This window comes from Saccostrea cucullata, unplaced genomic scaffold (genome assembly GCF_032062105.1).
Source record: "Saccostrea cucullata isolate Sc308-1 unplaced genomic scaffold, CSIRO_AGI_Scuc_v1 ctg361, whole genome shotgun sequence".
Classification (NCBI taxonomy): Eukaryota; Metazoa; Mollusca; class Bivalvia; order Ostreida; family Ostreidae; genus Saccostrea; species Saccostrea cuccullata.
This window is the reverse complement of record NW_026930986.1, coordinates 161,172-181,749: the sequence shown is the minus strand read 5'-3', so window position 1 is coordinate 181,749 and position 20,578 is coordinate 161,172. Positions and strand designations below refer to the sequence as shown.

Sequence of the window (20,578 nt, the reverse complement as noted above, 5' to 3'; positions counted from 1 at the left end):
TTGCCTTAATACAGTATACCAATTACTCATGGACTAATATTTTCATTAGAAATTAAATGTTTTCCATCTATCCATATTCATTAAACATGATTGTAGATAATTTTTTTTTTAATTAATTCTGATCAATATTTTAGTATAAGTAACACTACTGGCACATTTTGTATGCATTTTACTAATGGCATGCAGATGATTTGCCAACTCCTTTGATCTTTAACTCTTTCATGGAACAGAAACTTAGTATACATATTGTAAGTACATACAGGTATAAGCATTTTGTGTATTGTTGCACAGTTTTGATTGACTTCTATGAAATCAAGGAGAAAATGAGGTCGGATGTTTTAACTCCTTATATGAAGATTGTGTTATAAAAAATCACCAAAATAGTTTATAATGAACTTATTGATTTTATATTAATTTTCCTTGTAAACATGAAAGTAATCCTATTTAGGCCTCTAAATACAAATCAGTCAATTATCCAATAAAAGCTAAATCTTGTCCACATAAAAATCCAAAAAAGGAGACAAATTGATGAGAAGTTAATTGCAATAAGCCCCACTAGATAACATTGTCGATGTTTTATCACCATGCCTCCGTTTCTCTGCAGTTGAGATTTGGTATGTTGCACACATAGTGAGAAATAAGGTCCGATGAGGTGTAAATACTTTTGTTTTAGGGTGATAAGCAACAAAGTCTACATGATACCTAACTAGAGTGTAAAACTTCTGTATATATATACATGTATATACTAGTATGTTGTACGGCTATGCTTTTGTCTCTTATACTGGAAAATTACAGGGCTAGCTAAAAAGGTCAGCAAATTTACTCCTGGGATCTTTGCTCATGTATTTTCTTTGGCCAATTGTCATCTTTGAAAGTTGTAAGGGTAATTGATTTGAGTTTGTTTAAATTTGAACTTCATTTTTTAAAATATAATTTTACATTTGTAAACATTTGAGCATGTACAAAATTCTAATATTAAATTTTGCACAAATTGATTGAAATAAATAACCAGAAAATTACATGTGTGTGTGATTATCATTTCAAATCAGCAAACTAATAAGATGGTAAAGATACTGTACATGTACATGAATTGGCATATTCAAAATTTAGCGGAATCAAGGGGTATAGAGTTTTTAGCGTAATCATGAATTAGGGCTACACATGTTCCTGCTTTGTTTTGTATTTGGAAATGATTTCTTAGCGGTATTCATGAATTAGGCAGCACATTCTTGAATATGAAGCCCACTTTTTTTTAGCACATGTACAGTATATAGGTTACATTTATCTAGAGTTGTATTTCTCTATACATCTATGAGTTCATGCAGGTTTAAACAAAATGCAGATGAATTAAAAAAATTTTCTATTATATATTGATAAGTTTGAAGCATTAACATCAATTCTCTGTAAGGACCAAAATCTTACTGTAGGGCTGTGGCACACACCATGAGCGATTTTGATGAAACTTTTTCAGGTGATTAATGTTCATACAGTATGACATAATCAACATTCAAAATTAAGGTTACTACCTTGGTTGCCATGGTAACGGACAAAAATAGATTTTGGCCCCATTTACGCCCATTTCACACATAAAAATGCTGTATAATTCATTTCATAAGGTAAAATCACCTTTATTATTCTAAGATAAATAATACATTATATATGCAGAACATATGGAGCAATATATTACACAAATAAAAAAAAATTCTAAATGTCACTGCAAATTCTTCAATTGGTGGCTCAAAGATGACCAAATTCTAACATTTCGAAAATGGCCATTTTTACCCTATTTTTCAAGAGGCCTCCCAAAGAATGCAGGCACTACGAGAAAAAATCAACTTAAATTTTAAAAACACTATAATAATGTTATTCAACCTATATAAAAATTAGAGTGGGTATTTTATTCGTTTAAAATATTTTTAACTTTGAAAATTGGCATTTTGCCAAATAATTTGGGTTTTTTTCAAAATTTTACCAGGCACTAGTTGTTTAATAAAAATTCTTTTCTGAACAGTTTTTTCTTATGAATACGAGAAATCAAATGAATAATAAATGCTTTCAATTTTTAAAAGCTATTAAATAAAATTAATCAAAATTAATTGTTTTATTATTGTTTCTCTATGATCCTTTAAAAAGGGCAGATAACTGAATATCTAGAAAAAAGTAGCTCTTTTATGGCTATTTTCTATAAACAATTAGACTTCTTTTTCATGAACTGATTCTGATGAAACTTTCCCCATTAGTACTACTTGATACCAGAAATAAATATCAAATAAAATTTGGTTGCTAAGTATCTTGGTTGCCATAGAAACAGACAGAAAATTTTGAAAAATTAGACTTTGGGTTACTTGAAATCTCCACTTGAACATTTAATAAAATCTAGGCAAAACCAACAAATCATTCTCACAAAAACTACACACCTTGTTGTAATTTTATGCCACGCAGAAAATGTTTAGAAAATTATATGTACATGTAAGTCAATGGTAAATATGGGTATATTTGAAAATCATTTTAAATGCTAAAAATGCAAAGTATTCACTAATTCTAGGCGTAACATGACCAAAATCTAATAACAACTTAAGAAAAACAATAAAATGTTTGATCTCAAAGAAATAGGTGTTAGAAAAATTATTGATAAATTACTTTTATGGTTTCCATAGTTACACAGTGAAACCAAGCAAAACAAATTTAAAGATTGGATTACTGCTATTATCTTGAGAAAAAACAAGAAAATTCTAGACTGGCACATACTACTATGCATCTTTAAGACCTTGCAACACCGACAACATACTGAAAACTTTTCACAGAAACTTGGCCCAGTAATCAATATTTTCAAATACTAGATACAAAATGGAGAAAAGGTGCTGAATTTAAATTAACTATAAAACTAACACCGCATTGAAAAAATCATTAACATATCACTAACAATCCGTAAAGATACACATATTCATGTGTATTCTGTTAATCAATTTTATTCAAGAGAACATTATTTTCATACCATTACACAAGACATTGTGCTCTCAGAAAATTAATTCTCACATAAAATAGTATTTCTAAAGATTCAAAAGAATATTGACACCAATTTGTGAAAAATGTGTCTATTTAAAAAAAGAGTCAATGACAAAGATGTGAAAAAAAGTATTGCAAAAAATTATGTGATCTATAGTACTTGTACATATAACAACTTTTATATTAAAACAATCTTTTTAAAAATTATTAATAAAAAAAATCTTCATTCTGAACATTATCTAAAATGTGTATAAATTATATAATCAAAATATGTAAAAAGGAAAAGAAATCTGTTATATAACAATTTTGTTGAAACAGCTAGACTTTATGTTTCCATGTTTTCTTTTCACATCAGATGTTTACAGTACAGTAAAAGTTAGTTATAATGAAGTCATGGGGGCCTTCGAAATTACTTTGCTATATCCGTAATTTGTTATATCCATATAAGGAATGTATTAAATTTATATAGTTGGGGATCCAAGATGACTTCGCTATATCTGTAAATTCACAATATCCGTGTTCGTACTAAACAAGTTTTGCTGTATGTGGGGTTATGGCTGTCCAGTCAAGAAAGTGAGTTTAAAAAGTGACACTTGCAATAATCATCGTCAACTTTTTCCCTGGAATAAAAAAAAACATACATGTTATACCTTAATTTAAAATCATTATTTATCTACCATGTTTTTCATGTTGAAACAAAATTGATATATTTTTCACTATCATGCATTTAATTCTAAACCAATTGTTAGTATTTACACTTTGAAAAAAAAATACCTCAAAAATATTTTAAGTATAACAAATGGAAGATAAAAGCAGCCTAAACAATTTAGTGAATTTACCATCATAAACTTCAAAAACTTCTGATCCCCAATTACTTTTAAAAGAATTCCCTCCAAAAGAATACTGTTTGGTAAAGATACTGCCTGTTGTTCAGTTCTCATGCAGGGTCACTTGCAAGTTTTCTGTCTTCATTTATTAATTTTGTAACTGCCTCCTGTTTCTGGTGTTAAACCTTTGTGTTAAAAAAAAGTTAATAAAAAAAATAAAAACAAAGATGACATGTATTTCCAAATCACTTGCAACTAAATAGTTCATTGCTGTACACTGGATACTAGTATTTCTATTTAGGCCTATAGTTATTTATAGGCCTTATATGCAACTTTCTTGCATAACTCATACATATATGCATTATGTATGTTAGAGATATTCATACAATTTCATATATACATGTATTCAAGTACAGTTGCATAATAGTTTTATACATATTCAAACATATTCAATTTATGAATTTGTACATACAAGGAAAACTTTCCTGAACAAATATTGATAGAATACTTGTAAGTTATAAGGTACATGTACCCACAATTAATTTTAAATTTGCTTGTGAATCAAGTATGGTAAGAGTATATTTCTTTTAATAAATAGAACAAAAAAATTAATTCTAAAACCTCTTTGAAAAAAAAGTTTATTAAAATACATCATGAGTTGACTCTGTTGAGAAAATTGAATTAAATTACAGTGTACTTACAGTTGCTCATACATGTACCGGGGTATATCCTTCATTGGTGTCATTTGTAACATTTGTAACCTTTCACAGGTGATGCTCCTGTGTCACAGTTCTAAAATGTAACAATACAATCATAGTAGATTCTACAACCAATTTTGATTTTTTTTTTTTACTGTATCCCTCGACTTTATAAAAAACAAGATGTGATTGTGAAACACTATATACCCGGCGGCAACAAATTTAAAAAAAAACTATTTTTTACAGATAATTCAAAGTCAAGGTCACAAGGTCAACGACCTTGGTGTCATTTGGAAGAACTTCATTAGTGGAGTAGGCACACCAAATATGAAGTCTCTATCTCTCATGATTCACAAGTTATGACGAAAGTTCCGAAAAAGCTATGTTTAGCATATAGGTAACAGTCAAGGTCATTAGGTCCTTGATTTTGGTGTCATTTGCAACAGCTTCATTGGTGGAGTATGCATATCAAATATGAAGTCTCTATCTCTGATGATTCAAAAGTTGTGGCGAAGATTAAAGTTGACAACACATTACAGACAAACAGACAGGACAAAAACAAAATATGCCTCGGATCTATTGATCCAGGCGCATAAAAATCATGACATTAATAAAAGATTTAATTTTGCTGTGGTAGTTATTAGCATTAAATTATGAAAAATGTTCATTTCCTTATACAGATAATTTTAATATTTAAAAAAAATCTCACCTGCTTTTTACTGAAAATGAATTCTCAATGTATCTTTTCATCTTTTATTTCATAGATCTAACTGAATTGGTACATCTAAAAAATAAAAGAAGTTATTTATTATCAGAATGAAATAAATTTGCATGAAAACATACATATACAAGGGCATATCATTTATATATTTTTTAAAAGTGTGTATATATAGCTACAGTTAATTAAAAAATATGGGTTTTTTCACAGTCAAACTGAATAATGCCTTATAATATGCATGCATCTGTTTACATCTGTCTCTAATTTATACACACTTTCCCTAATACCCTTTAGCCCTCCCCCCCCCCCCCCCCCCAAAAAAAAAAAAAAAAAAAAAAAACTAACTAACTAAACAACAATGTACATGTAGTCTGTACCCGAAAACACATATTAATTTTTCATTTCATACACAGAAACTTAAGTTACATCATCTATTCTCCTCCTAATAGTTATATGATTTTCCAGTGTAAGTTATTTGCTTTAATTCTGAAGTAAACGCAACTTTCTACATTTTTTTTACCTGTGTCTAGGGTAGAACCATTCCTATTGATTTCCGGGTGGTCGTATCCACTGCTTGTTAATGTTTTCTTCCATTTGCATCATAATGCATTGGTTTTTAAAATAGATGGAACCCCTCTCGTCAGACTTCATTTTGTTCCAAAATTTCACAAGTGTCCATTTCATTTTCATTAATTGATTGATGACTTACTTTGTCATTCCATTTTAAACAGTTACATCATTTTCTCATTGTTTATTTTCCTGGTGTCTTCTTTTGCCACATGTTGAAGAAGATTCTTTAGACAGGAGAGTCAGAGTCAGCAAAGGGAAATAACTCTCGGTCAATTTTCATGAAAAGTGATGATTTCAGCCATTTTCAGGCGATTGAAAAACAACATTTAACTAATTTACCCACCTCAAATCTTTTTGTATCTTTTAGATCTAAGTTATATCTAACTGAAAAAATCTTTTACATAGGTTGAAATTGCCTGCAAAAATTTATATGCACGTGAAGAAAAAGGTACCTTTGTATTCATTTTATGACAATCTTTGTGTAAATTGATCTGTATTATATTAAAAACCTTGAGTTAAATTGAATAAAATTAATATGCCAAGAAACTTTGATTAATTAGCTATAAAATGAGACCCGTGTTACATTCTCAACTTTTCTACATTAAGGAAGCATGGAATTATTTTGCATGGTGATGGCAATCAGGCCCCGAGGTTATAAAACTTTTTAGAGTTCAAATTCGTACTCAAACTCAAACTCCGTACTCCAAATTCATACTCATACTCCAAAGTCGAGGTTATAAAAAATCATTATACTCATACTCAAACTCAAACGGAGTACAAACTCAAGAATTTTCAAGTATGCTCCAAACCAACCTCAGAGTCAATCTCAAGTGTCATGTATTGGGTTATTTCACCCTATCTACCGGCTTGCATGATCCGTTTGCACCATAATTCTTTTTCGCCATACGGATTACCCCATCATAAATATGCTATGTCTACATTATCATTGGATTTAAGTTTTTTCTTCTTTTTTAATTATTATAAGTTATTGAAATGATTTATGTACATGTAAGTTTAACTGTTTAGTTCAGTCATTTGAGCAGTTGCGAATTGAACCAAAGGCCTGACGAATGGGTGATGTAAACACCCCCCCCTCCCCCCTTAATTCTCCCGGAATCCGAGAATAGGGTCAATCTCCAAATCTTACCAGAAGCGTAAAATGATAGCAGAAATTGAAATATAAGAATGATAGAGTAGGAATTCATGTATTTTTGATAAGGTTTTGTAACGTGTATAAAAAAAAAAATTCAGAAGCTGGGGGAGTGGGGTTGGTTGGGGTGTTACACCATCCATTTGTTAGGTGCCTGTGTTCTAAACAGGGAACCGATTTGGCAATGCATTAGATATATGATGACATTATTTCAAAATCTATGTTGCAGCCTTTGTCAAAGGGTTTATTTTTTTTAAAGAATCTTTTACTCTCACTTTGATCTCATATTTATAAATTAAATTACTTAAAAATTGTTTATAAATAAGAGTATCACATCGATTACTTAACTGGTGTTTTCTTTTATCTATACTGAATGTCAGTGAATGATAAAGCACTGTATAAGAAATTAAAATACATGTATCAACAAAAAATCATGAAATTCAATAAAATCAAAGAAGTGGACCGTGCATACAGTTTTCAATGAGTGAACTTTAAAAAGAATACTTTAATGATTTCGTATATATGAAATATGCATAAAAGAAAATAATTTATGTTTTTTATCTTTTTCTTTCCATTTGTGAATGACAGAATGAAGCAGGCATTTATTTACATAAATTGTCCTCATATGGCGTATACTGCGTACTAGCGCGTGCTTGTACTCTCTTTTTAATATGTAAGTTTACATAATTTTTACCTCCAAAAGCTAAAGATTTCCTTTTCCAGAGTTTGAGTTTGTACTCCAAATCCGTTGAGTTTAACTCAGTGGAGATTGTACTCCAAATATCTATAACCTCAAATTTAGAAACGTACTCAGTGGAGTTCATACTTGGAGATTGGAGTTTGAGTTGGAGTATGAGTACAGTAAAAGTTTTATAACCTCGGGGCCAGGTCATTTTCGCCACGGCAAAATATTTCAAGGCCGTTGCTATGGAAACCAAGGAAGCACTGTCCAAAATTTACCCACCTATAGTCTTTATATAGGACACTCTTTAATATTATATTGATAAAATAAAATTCCATGATAGTGCGTGGCCAAGCATTTTTGGTCCTTACAGAGAATTGATGTTAATACGTAGAGTGAGAAGAGTTTGAACTGATATTCTGCATTGTTTTATATGCTTGTATGCAATTTATAAATGAAAATCTACAACAAGTGAACAATTTACTTCAGTACTCTCTTCTTTAAATCTATCTTGTGTCTACAAATAGCTCTTAATAATACTATTTTTAAAATCAAATTAGGATTGCATATTTCAAAGTTTTTGAATGTAAAAACTTGGTCATATTAATTTTGTATCACCAGGATTGTTATACCTTTATAAAACGAATGCCCTGGAGTAATGTGCAGCTAATTAAATATTCCAAATTGACAGCAGCTACATGTTAAAATGTGCTGTAATTTTTGTCACATGTTGCTGACAAGTAGCATGTGAATTGTTTATGATCCCTTCCAGTTACACTGTTGATAGACATACTGTAGATTTAGGCTGACATCAGATGCAGTAAGACTTAGGTAAGCTTTTTTTGTGGTTTTTTGTCTTTTTTTGGACAGGAAGCATATTGTTTTAGCTGGTTTATCATGTTTTTTACCAGATTTAACCTTTGATGTTATAAATAAGATACTTAGGAATAAAAATACATTAAAGGACTTGGTGTAATCTCTGCATGAAGTTAAGGCCATGATCAGAGTTTGAAGGGTGCACTTGTCAAAGCCTCCCCCTCCCTCTGGGGAAAAAATTATGCATTAACTACTCTGGACTGGACATCCTTTTGGTTAGAACATTGGAATCACTATTGCTGTTTTTAACCAGAGGTGATACAACTCCAAGCATTTATTACATTTCCACAACATAAGGGCCATGAATTATGAAAATTTTCATGACAGAGAGCCTTTTTTCTGGTTTGACCATGGAGCATAGATCCTTTTAGGACAGTTCCCTTCTAGTTTTGTTTTCTTATCTAAACAATCTGTGCAATATCTGATCAAAAATTCAATCCTCCATTTATCGGTACCACAAAATTGAATATTTCCAGGTCAAGCAATCAATGTTTTTTTTTGGAAGATTTAATTAAAAACCATGATATATTTTTTGAGTATCATTGCTGTATCTTGCAAACAGACTAAGCATTAGAATCCAGACATTAGAACCCAGACATTCAGATTGATGTACATACAGGACAGACACAGATCAAAAAGGAAACTCAGTATTAAAATATCCATTTAACAATTTTCAAATTATTTGTATTTTAAAGAATGACACATGTATTACATATATTATTTTATCAATTTACTGTAACCTTTTCATTGGCCACCTGTGACCTTTTGACATCAAGTAAATGATTCTGTTGTCCTGTCTTAATTCTCTTTCGCCTGTTATTATAAAGTTGACAGATCTGTAAAACAATTATTTCCCTGTTGTTGGTGATTGTAGTCATTTTGTGTTACCTCAGTGCCGCGATGTGTAGGAGGGTAGTACAGGTATACTTGCACACCTGACAGTATATTATTTGCGACTTGGATTTGCTTATATAACTGAAACAATGATAAGAATACACCTCCTACTTCTTTTTTTAATTCTGTTAAAAATGCAAAAATATAGGATATTATTCATTAAATTAGATGTCAAGAGCCTTCATTTATCACTTAATAAATCTTGTGAGATTTCATGCCTCAAATTTGGTGACTTAGGAGAATAGCTATGAGCAAATGGAAATCTGCATTCATTAAACTTTAATTTATAATGTCTCATCTTTGCTAGATATTAAGTTGAACGGGTCACTTTGTTATTGCTACTTTTTTCACCAGTTACGAAGAATCAGTCTCACCTGAGCTTAAAGCTTGAGGAAGCTTTTCTGTTACAAGTTTGTCTTATGTCAGTTTGTCTGTCTGTCTGTTCATAGATCTGTCTTATTTTTCAGTGAACTAATAATCAACCAAACTTATTGAGTGTCATTTTGTAAAGAGAATTCAATTTTTAAAAGGAATGGCCACACTGCCTTCCAAGGGATGATAATAAAAAAAAAGGCAAAACAGGGTGGGTAAATAAATCTTAAATACTGAGCTAAAAAAGTCATAACTTAATTTTCAAAAACTACTAGATTAAGTTCATATTAAGCAGTCAACTAGTCATATTAATCTGCATGCATCCCAACACATGTTTGTGGAAAGAAGGCAGGATATTGTAGCCATTTTATGGACAAATGAACAACTCGTTTGATTTATAAAAAAATTTGCTTTTATTCTAATTTTTGTACACTGTATAAGCTTACTCCATCTTCTCCTTATAAGTGTGTGTTATGTTAAAAAAACTACAGATAGTTTTTATAAAGCTTCAAATTATCTGTCACTTGCACAGAAGACATTTTGTATGTCATTATATTTGTATATGCTGTAATAAATACAGTAAAAATGTAATCTTGTGAGAAAATAAGCAACTAAGGTAATTCTGTGTATAAATGTGCTTGTACGTTTTCAATAAACAGCTTTGTTTATTACGACTGGCTGTAAGTAATTACGAGGCCTGAGACCCTAGACTGTTGTGGTCATTGTTTTGGAGCCTATCTCGATGGGGAACGCCTCTGTGACCATGGACTGTGAATTCCCACCACGTAATCGTCATGCTTTGGGAAATGGTAGCGGTGACATGTTTATGCTATTCTCTGTAATGTTAAGTGTGCAAGGACAAATTCATAATCATTATGTGTACTAGACCAGAGCGTTATGCTGGGAATTAGATTCATGGTGCTCGTTAGGTTTGTGTGAAATTCATATTTGTAGAAGTAGTCATTTCAAATTTCGTTAAATAATTTTATTGGAAAAAATATATTAAATATGCTTTTTTATCTGATGTTTTGTATATTGCCCAAAATTCACTTTCAATTTCATTTGTAGTATATCTTTTACTTTATTATTATTAAGAATTAATTAAAAGTTTTAATAATTAGCCCTATGTTTTTTTTATTACATGTATTATACAAATTTCCTAAAAGTCACATTTAATTTTATTGGTTCTTTATTTTTCACTAAATTTTACTCTTAACTTTTGAATTCATCGAGAGTTATAGTTTTGTTTGTTAATTATTAGTATTAATGACTTAGCTAGACTAAGACAAATGAACTGTCATATGATTCTGTGCTTGTTGGTTTAGACCATATACAGACACACATAATTAACATGTGAGAGTGCCTAGGACTTATTCACCTTCATTATGCCATCACACCTTACTTAGGTGTCTGTTAATATGTACTCGTATATTGCCCTTGAATTACAATAGTCCTATAGCTAAGGTTTTCCAGGGACAATTTGTAAGTAATTGATGTTTATTTTTATTAAAGGTTTACTTTTTGTACCTAATGGGTTTAAGAAAAATAGAAACTTTTTATATTTTTGTTTAATAGCTTTGAATTGTTTGACAAAAAAAAAAAAATCAGCCTAGGGAAAATAACATGTAAATTGCACTTGAGTAAGTGACAATGTGTATTGACTATCTGTGGAATGGCTGGGGGCAGTTTGAGATGTGATCAGTGATCAGTCCAATGTCTGCCACACAAACAGGTCCCTCTAACAAACCAGCCAACACACTGACAGAGTGACGCAATGGTCAGTGTCTAACAAACCAGCCAACACATTGACAGAGTGACGCAATGGTCAGTGTCTAACCTTCTAGACTGCCCTGTTCTTTTTTTTTAATGCTTGTTATCTGATGGTGACCCTGTGATCTGTTTTATTACCTGTTGATTTTTAAGCCTTTTTGCTTCACTGGTGATTCATCAGTCTAGCCCTGGATTCTATAATGGACAAACCAGCAGGTCTAATGCTTGTTATTGATACATTAGCGAAAGAGCTTTCAAAAGATGTGTCATTTAATAATCTTATTATCATTGCCTTTTCTTCTTTTTTTAAAGGAGCAAACAATGTGTATTATATATTGTGGACTTTTGTAACATGTATCAGCTAGCAAACAAAAGTGTTCATAACGGAAGTTTATTGAGATATGAAGCGGTAGTCCTTCAGTGTTATTTCCTTATTGAGATTCCAGGTTCTCACCATTCACAGTTCTGTTTTCCAGATTGTATACCTGTATAAGTCATTATGTAAAATTTACCTTTAGACGTCAAGTGTTGTGACCATATTGTTATATTTTTCAGATGACTTTTTGTAAAACCTGCACAGAAATGAGGGGAGTACAGAATACTGCCAGCTGCTGAGGAATTTAAAAGTTCTGTCTACTTCACCATGGGCAAAGGACAGTCCAAATCTTACGACTTCAGTAAGTTATATCACCTGCATTTACATGTATATAGTAATTAACTAATTTAAAAATAAGTTGTTTTTTTTTTTATATCAGCTTTCAAAAAGTACAAAAAGACTAGCTGATGGGAAGCCCACAATCAGTTTATTTAGAGCAGTATGAGATGTAAATTTCATGTTGAAATTTCTTTAAATTTAAAATCAGGGTTATTGCAGAAAGTTGGATTTTGTAAACTCAAATTTGCTTTTAATATTTGCATTAAAGAAACAATTAATATAAGCTCTCCTTAAAGCAGAATAAATTGTTGTCTGCCTGTTCTAAATTAGTAATTTCTAATACAGAGATCTTTCTGCCAAGATATACTTGGATTTAGAATCATCTTTTTGGATTTTTAAATCATGATCATGAGTATATTGTAAAAGTGGTTATATTTAAGAGAGGAAACTGTGGTTTTCTAGAAAAATTGTTTATGGAATTGGAAACTTTGATAATTGTTATATTCATTCGAAACCTGACAAGGAGCACACAGAGTGTGTGACTGGTCAGCAGGGGATGCTCACCCCTCCATGGCACCTGATCCCACCTCTGATATTTTGGAGGTCTGTGTTTCCTCTGCTCCAAACTTGTAGTGTCCTTATTGTCTCCGCTCCTGTTTTGTAATTTATTGGACTTTCGAGCTGGTATACTGTTCATTATCACCACATATTCATTATTAATACATTGTCAAAGATTCCTCTTTTTACAGCATATAATTTGTGTTACTATTTATAAGACCTCCTGATCATGAGTATCTCATTTATGTCCTTTGTATAGAATGGCAAACAATCAGTTTCTGTAAACACTAATTATGATGGCTTCCCTCTCAGCATAGGATGGATTCGCTAGGGATTATAGATTTACAGATAAAAAATGGAATGAAGTGGAAATATTTTCATTTTCAGAAAGCTGAGTTTATGTAAATATCAAAAACATTAACAATATCAGTGTTTATTTGATATGTCATTGAATATCATACAATATTATGGACTCTTTTGGTGTCAGATATGGTTTGTTGTTCACCAGAAGATATCAATATTAACCACGGGGAAGCCAAGGTCAATATTTGCTATTTTTCTGGTGAACAACAAACCGTACTCAACACCAAAAGAGTTCATTATTGTTTTATTATATATTGTAAATCACAATTGTTACATCACAAATCATGATTGTATAGTATATACTATATGTACACCCCTAATTAAAACATACTAGTACATGAACATGTTTCACTTGATATGTGACTTACTAATTAAATACACATGTATTTACTTGTTTTTCATTTACTGTACATTGGATATAGATCAAGTGTTCTGTTTATGTTAAAATATTTTATCAGAAGAATGAATTTTCTGCGAATTTATGGCAATACTGCATGTAAAAAAAATGCAGCATATTCAATTGTTCAGGTATTATGTTATTGAGAAAATGCATACAATCGAGTAGTGACTGGTATATTAATAATGTAGAAGTGCATAGATTTTGCATGTATACATAATTAGGTTAAACATGGACTGAATATGTCTTTTTATATATATTCCTGAAGGATGAAGATTTATAAGAACCCACAGATTTCACCTTTCACTTTAAATCAGTGAAGCATATAAAACTATTCTTGTTACTATAACATTGCAGTTGATGTCTATCACTTTTTTCCCATGGCTCAAAATATTGATAGAGATGTTATTTCATTTTCAAACTCATAGCCTGCATGCAGATAAAAACTTGACTGAGATCCAATATTATAAATTTTTAAAAATGAAATTGAGGATGAGATGGCAATAAGAGTGTAAATGAATGAGATGGTGGATCTTTAAAAGCTATGATATGTAAGATATATATCTAATGGTCTGGAGGGTTTTTGATACTAATCTGTGGACTCATCCAGTATAAATCTTAATCATTCCAGTCTCCAGGGCTTAGATCACTGATCAGGAAGGGATTAGTTGACTCTGTAAGGAAATGAAGACCTTTTCTACACCTTATGTAATCAAATTTAACCCAAGAGAGAAAATTTAAAGTATTTCCCTGAGGTTTCTTTGGGGTGACACACACTTCAGTTTTCAATCTTAAGGGAGATAACTCTTATGTTTTAATATTTCTAAAGAATTGAATTATTGAAGAGAACAGCAAGGAAACAAATTTGATGTCTTTTTCATGAGTGTCCATTTTTTTATTGTTAGTTTGCAATTACATTTATGCCCATTTATAACTTAATTTTGTCCAGCATTATGTTATAATAGTTTCAAGCAAAGTAACAGCAATATACACATGCATCTGCAAATATTTTGAAAAATGTTTTAAATAGTTTGATTTCCAGTCATATTTAGCAGAGGTCTGTCACTAGCTAGGACTTGATTGAGATGAATCTTTCATTACCTTTCCCATTAAGTGTTATCAGGGTAATGGTTTTATAGGAATCCTTGACTTTATGAGGATACATTTGTCTTGGGAGATAAACTATACACAGTAAACTCTGTACCCCACCCTTATAGTCATTTGTGACACTCTCAAATATTTCTTGGACTTGCACATCTATCCTAGAATTATTAAATTTAAAGTTTTGTGCTCATTGTTGAAGTTCAGGACTTAGATTTAACTGTTATGGGAGTCTGTGCATCAAATGAAGCAGCCAGCATTGGTGAGAGTAATTTATGATACAAATATTCAATACGTACAAATTTATTCATTGATGTTTTAATAGCCAGCTATTGGGAATATTATTTTCCTTTTCACTTTCAGATATCACACAACATGATAAAAAATTTAAGCTCACTTCATTACTGATGTCGTAGCATATCTTTCAGATAGACTATATATACCTCAACCCCCCCCCCCCCCCCCCCCCCAAAATGAAATTGATATTTAAATAGTGTTAAGGAAATGATATGCATGTATAAGCAAAATGGAAAAGGATTAGAATACAGAATTTTAAATACAGTCAAACCTTGTTATTTCAAACCCATCTGGACCAAGGTATTATCCAAGGTTTTGGGATAATTGAATGTAACACTTCAAATGCTTTAAGAATAATAAGTCACTGGGACTTCCAAATTACTTTGACATTAATATCCATGGTATTCATGATATCAGTGTTTGAGATCATACTCCAGTTTAACTGTTACAATAATTTGTACCTGGTATATGTATAAATGAATTGCATAGACTTGACATTTACATCTGCATGGTAACAGTTTAAAGTATTATCCCATTGTTATGTAAATTTCAATACTATACTAATTATGTGTATTATGCAGATGGAGTATATTAGTAATAAACTTGGATATACAAGGACACTCCCAGCATGGCACTAGCAGTGAGGCATTTAATGCTTAGATTACTGACAGCCTAATACACTACAAAACATGTTATGTTACCATATATAGCCCAGCCCGGTCTGGGACAGGGTCTCAGATACTTGATAGGTATAGATTTTATTGTTGTCTACTATAACAATAGTAAGACAGGACATGTACTGGTTAGTCATTCTTCTGAGAAGTTAGCCTTGTCTAGTATAAAATAGGGCAGTATATCACATCCCCCACCCCTGAAGAAAATATATCACACTCAAGCAAAATATATCACCCCTTAAGCACAATATATCATGCTTTTAAGGTCCATATTATATCACCCTCTCAAGCACAATATATCACCCCCATCAAGAAGAATTCGTTACTCTTTTTATTACATGTGGACCAAAGTATTTAGTCTTCAACAGTTTCTCCTATGTATAAACTAAGTGCATTAAAGTGTGCAACTAGAAGTTGTCATCAAAATACATATAATATGAAGTCATATTTTTCTGTAACAGCAAAATTAGAATTTGGTTTGTAATGTTGCTCACTTATCATTCTATGTGATTAAGAAGACCTATAGTAACTGCAAGGTAGATTTAGCTTTTCATTTTTTTTTTCTTGATTGAGTTATGAATAAGAATCTGTTAGAAATGGGAATGGTAAGAGACTAAACATGACAACTGAGTCCAAAGACCATCAATCAGAAGAGTTGTTTCCTTATTAGGAATTACCTGAACAACAAACCTATCAGTGATCTTTAACTTGGTGCCAAAATAGTACCTGATAAGAGAACAAAACCCACATATGTTAATTTACAAAATTAGATCCATCCAGTCTGGTTTTTTCCCTTATAAGAGTGATCAACACTGCAATTAAAACTATAATTGAATTATATACATCATCAAGAAATAGGTTGCTTTGATATGACTTGGGATAATCATTTCTTTTCATTATAGCACTGGTTAATTTATTTTTTCTTTTTATGCTAGGTGAAAATCCTATTCCTTAATGTAAATTAATTTTAAGTTAGTACATACATCTGGTATATAGAGTACTGGGGCCCGTTTCACAAAGCTTACTTAGGACTAAGTTATATCTTAGGAAAGAACTTTTTCCTAAGTTCATTACTTATCCGTTTCACTAACCTCGTCTTATCTTAGGATATTCCTAAGTTATGTCGTAACTTTAGGACAGGTAAATCGATGACTTAGGAAGAAACTAAATAATACGACTGCATATCCAAGATTTCTTATGGAGAGAGAGAATGTGTTTGGGGAGAGAAAATCCAATGAACTACTAGTATATGGATGATTTCGCTCTATCCAGGTTAAACTGCTTTACTTTGCACGTAAATACTAGAATTTCAATAATTGGCCAACATGTATCAAAATTGTCCAAGGTATATAAAAATATCCGTTCACAAAATTAGAGTTGGCGAAATAGATGTACACATACTGGAATAATTCCCAATCATTTGAAGAGCACACCTTTGTTAACAAAAAATAGCACATGATTTGATCCAACTAGTAAACATGCATGCATATATGTTTTTATCTACATGTACATGTATATTTATGTATATATTACTAATATATTAATGGATATTAAAATAGAATTTGAAAAAGGATGTTCTAGATGAATGAAAACACTTGTTCACTTTAGATAAGTACATGATTTTTGATGAACCCCCAACCAAGCTCCGGATATATACTAGTAGATGTTTCTCCCAAGAATGGTTGCAGATAATCTCCTCTAGGACGTTATTATTGAGAAGACACAAACATAACGAAGTTTTGTTTTCTATAGAATTCTATACATAGGAAAATTATTATTATACCCCCCTCCCGTGCTCTTCAAGTTCCTACGGACATGCGATTACAACCAGTTATGCTCCCAGCTTAATAAATGTATAGCTGTGCAAGAGATTTCAATAAATTTCCTTTTTTAACTTCTTCTTTGGTATTTTCATATCTGTAGTCGCAAATTTGGGATTTTTTTTCTAGCATGGTATTCTTATTTTATATATGTGAGAAAGCTTTACACAGCACGAACAACTAACGTGGAACAGTCATTAGAAAAGCATTTTTTATTGCCCTCACATGTGTTCACTAAGAAGCAATCATTTTAAAATTTCATTCAATAATTGACAAGTAGAAAAGTATAGTAAAAAACAATACCCGGGATCGATACTTTATAAAGAGCAAAATAAAGTAAACCTATAAAACGTGGAACAATATTTTAAAAAATACATATGTCGTGTGCTCGGATGGGAAGAAGGCTTGAAAGGGTGTGTCTGTGAATGCTTAGTTCTAGCAGCAAACTTCGCAAAGTAAAACTTACTTCTGTCCAAGTCCTTTGAAAGTGGGGATAATCCCCTCCGTTTTTTGAAGCTAAAAATATAACCCAGACTGACATACTGAGAGTTGTAGATAGAGCGGAGAAGTTATTAGTCCTTATAAAGGTACAACTTAAGAAATGACTTAGGAAAAATTTAAGATAAGATTGTTTCGTGAAACAGCTGTGACAAATCTTGGAACTTCCTAAGTTATAACTTAGGCATATCTTAAGTTATGTCTTACGACATATCTTAGGAAATGTTTGTGAAACAGGCCCCTGATCTGGTATGATTTAAAAACACTGTTATCAGAAAACGTTCTAATTTATGTTCCCTCTCTTAGTACTGATTTATCATCTCAGACCCAGGCAGCTTGTCATGTGGGGTATTTAAAGATTATAAACAAGGTCTATCTTACTATAAACCTAAGCCAAGTTTTTACTGTTAGAAGTTTTGTTGTGTTTTTGTAATGGTAGGTAGACTTTTTAAATTTAAATAGCATGTTTATAAATGTAATGTAGCTATTATATTAATATGTATGTTTCTCAGTGTGAAAAATTAAATGTATGCATCAGTTCACTTCATTCCAATGTAATAATTTTTGTTGGTTCTTTAAAAGTTTTAATCTGAGGTGAAATGAAGAATGATGAAAAAATATTGTACATTTTGAGGTCAGTATGCATGCTCAATGAATATTTACTCCTCAGGTGGCCGAATCATCAAACTAAATTAAGAAAACAATAATAATTGTGTTATATATTATATGATTAAATGATTACAGATTATTATTATTTAAGCTAAAAAATCGACAACTTATCTGAAAAAAAATCATTGATGATCGAGACCCCAAAAGAGGAGAGGTGTCCAAGTTTGATTTCATTAAAGTTGAAGTATTTGTGTGATGTGGGAAGGATATAGCTATACTATATCCAATATTTGGATGGACAGCTTGTCTTTCATGGAACACTTTCATGTTTAATGTAACCAGGTTAATTCCCCAAAGAAGAAAACTTCAATTGTTGTTCTTAAAAGGGTTCTTTAATTTAGATAATGGATATATGTAAGGACAGATAGATCAAGTTCATCATATTTGGGCCATTTACACCATTTTTTATATTCACACTCTTGGACATTTATTTTAAACTTGCATGTTAAATGCTAACCAGGGGCATAAGTGTCTCCCTGACACACCTATTTCAATATTTGTAGAAGAAACAAAGTAAATAAAATGCTCATTGTGACACGTTCATATTAAAGAAATATGTGAAAGGGTTTAATACAAATACAAAGTACTTTGGGATAGTAGAATTTGCTCTCAGTATTTGTGTACTGATATGTCACAAAATTTTACTAGAAGATAAGATACAATTTTATTAGTATGCATGCAATACATGTATGCAACACATACAATGTATATTTCTATAGGATAACATAATTGAAACAATTCAATTTAAATCATATATAAGATATTTTTGAATTGAATATGCATAATAAATTTCATAAAGCTTAATAAATTATGACCTTTATTTTATAGCTGGAGAATCTGTGAAGAAGAGATCAGGCAGCAAGAAATCCAATGGTGTAGAAGCTAGGACATCTAAAAATATAGACCCTGATTCCGTGAATTCTGGGAAATCAGAAAATGTGGACTGCACACCTATAAATAGAACCAGTCTCCCAGTGACCAAAGAGGAGCCGATAAACGATAGCAGTGCTCATGCTCAAGAAAATTCTAATGCAGTGAGTGGTGAACAAAATACTACAACCACTAAAAATTCAGAGGAATCTAGTGAAACAAATAATATTGATGATTCTAAAGATTCTGTAAATGCTAATAACAGTAGTGAAGAAAATTCTGAAACTAGTAAAACAGTGAACTCTGAGGAAACTACACTAAAAGTAGAGGACCAGAAAGAAGAGAAATCTGAATCAGAAACTTTGGAACAAGGTCCCTTAGAAGAAGAAGATCTTGACAAAGACGTTCAAAACCAAGCGGAGGAACCTCAGAAAGAGGCTGAAGATTTGAAAGAAAATCAGAAAGAGGCTGAGGAGTCTGAAGTAAAGAACACTGAAGAGGAGGAGACAGGAGAAGGTCCTGAGGACACAAACAAGGAGCCACCCTCAGAGGAGCCTAGCTCAGTAGACAATAAAGAGGAGGAGCCAGCAGATAACACAGAGGAGGTACCACCAGATACAACGGAGGAGGTACCCCCAGATACCACAGAGGAGGAACCAGCAGACACGACAGAGGAGGAAGCCACAATAGCAGACGACTCACAGCCAGACAACACAGAGCAGGTAACACAAGGCAGATCTGAAACACATCTAGAACAAGTAACTACTACAGCTATCATTGTCATGATTTTGTGTTATGTTTTGTAGTTTTAATTAACATTATTATATAGCATAAATGTGTTCTCATGGAGACAACCTATCCAGACTGTTAAGAGAACTATTTTTAATTACTTGTTCACCTAGAAAATATTAGATGTACACTACAAGTGTCAAATAGCCCCCGAAGTGACCACAGTGTTACGGGTTTTCTCATTATCTAGTCTTTGTGCATACACAGCAAGTCTTATTTGCAGTTAGGGACTGGTTGCTTGTCATTTGTTACAGGTGTATGACATCTTTAATGATCAGACGAACACTTCACCATTAATGTGTTAAACTTGTCATCTCTACAAAA

General features: G+C 31.6%; 2 protein-coding genes across 9 annotated transcripts in view; one reads left to right on the top strand and one right to left on the bottom strand.

The window, feature by feature from the left end:
- The window catches only part of LOC134230882 (probable 18S rRNA (guanine-N(7))-methyltransferase), a 77,254-nt gene that overhangs the window by 35,848 nt on the left and 20,828 nt on the right, over nt 1-20,578 (bottom strand). The window lies entirely within an intron of this gene.
- The window catches only part of LOC134230881 (apoptosis-inducing factor 3-like), a 30,377-nt gene continuing 10,663 nt past the window's right edge, over nt 865-20,578 (top strand). Inside the window, exons 1-3 of one of the 8 annotated variants that reach the window (XM_062712748.1) lie at nt 865-883; nt 12,119-12,240; nt 19,424-20,187. In XM_062712748.1, coding sequence (XP_062568732.1) covers nt 12,207-12,240; nt 19,424-20,187 — 798 coding nt within the window. In that variant the 5' untranslated portion in view covers nt 865-883; nt 12,119-12,206. The other 7 variants (XM_062712745.1, XM_062712749.1, XM_062712743.1 and 4 more) reach the window with 7 other exon arrangements.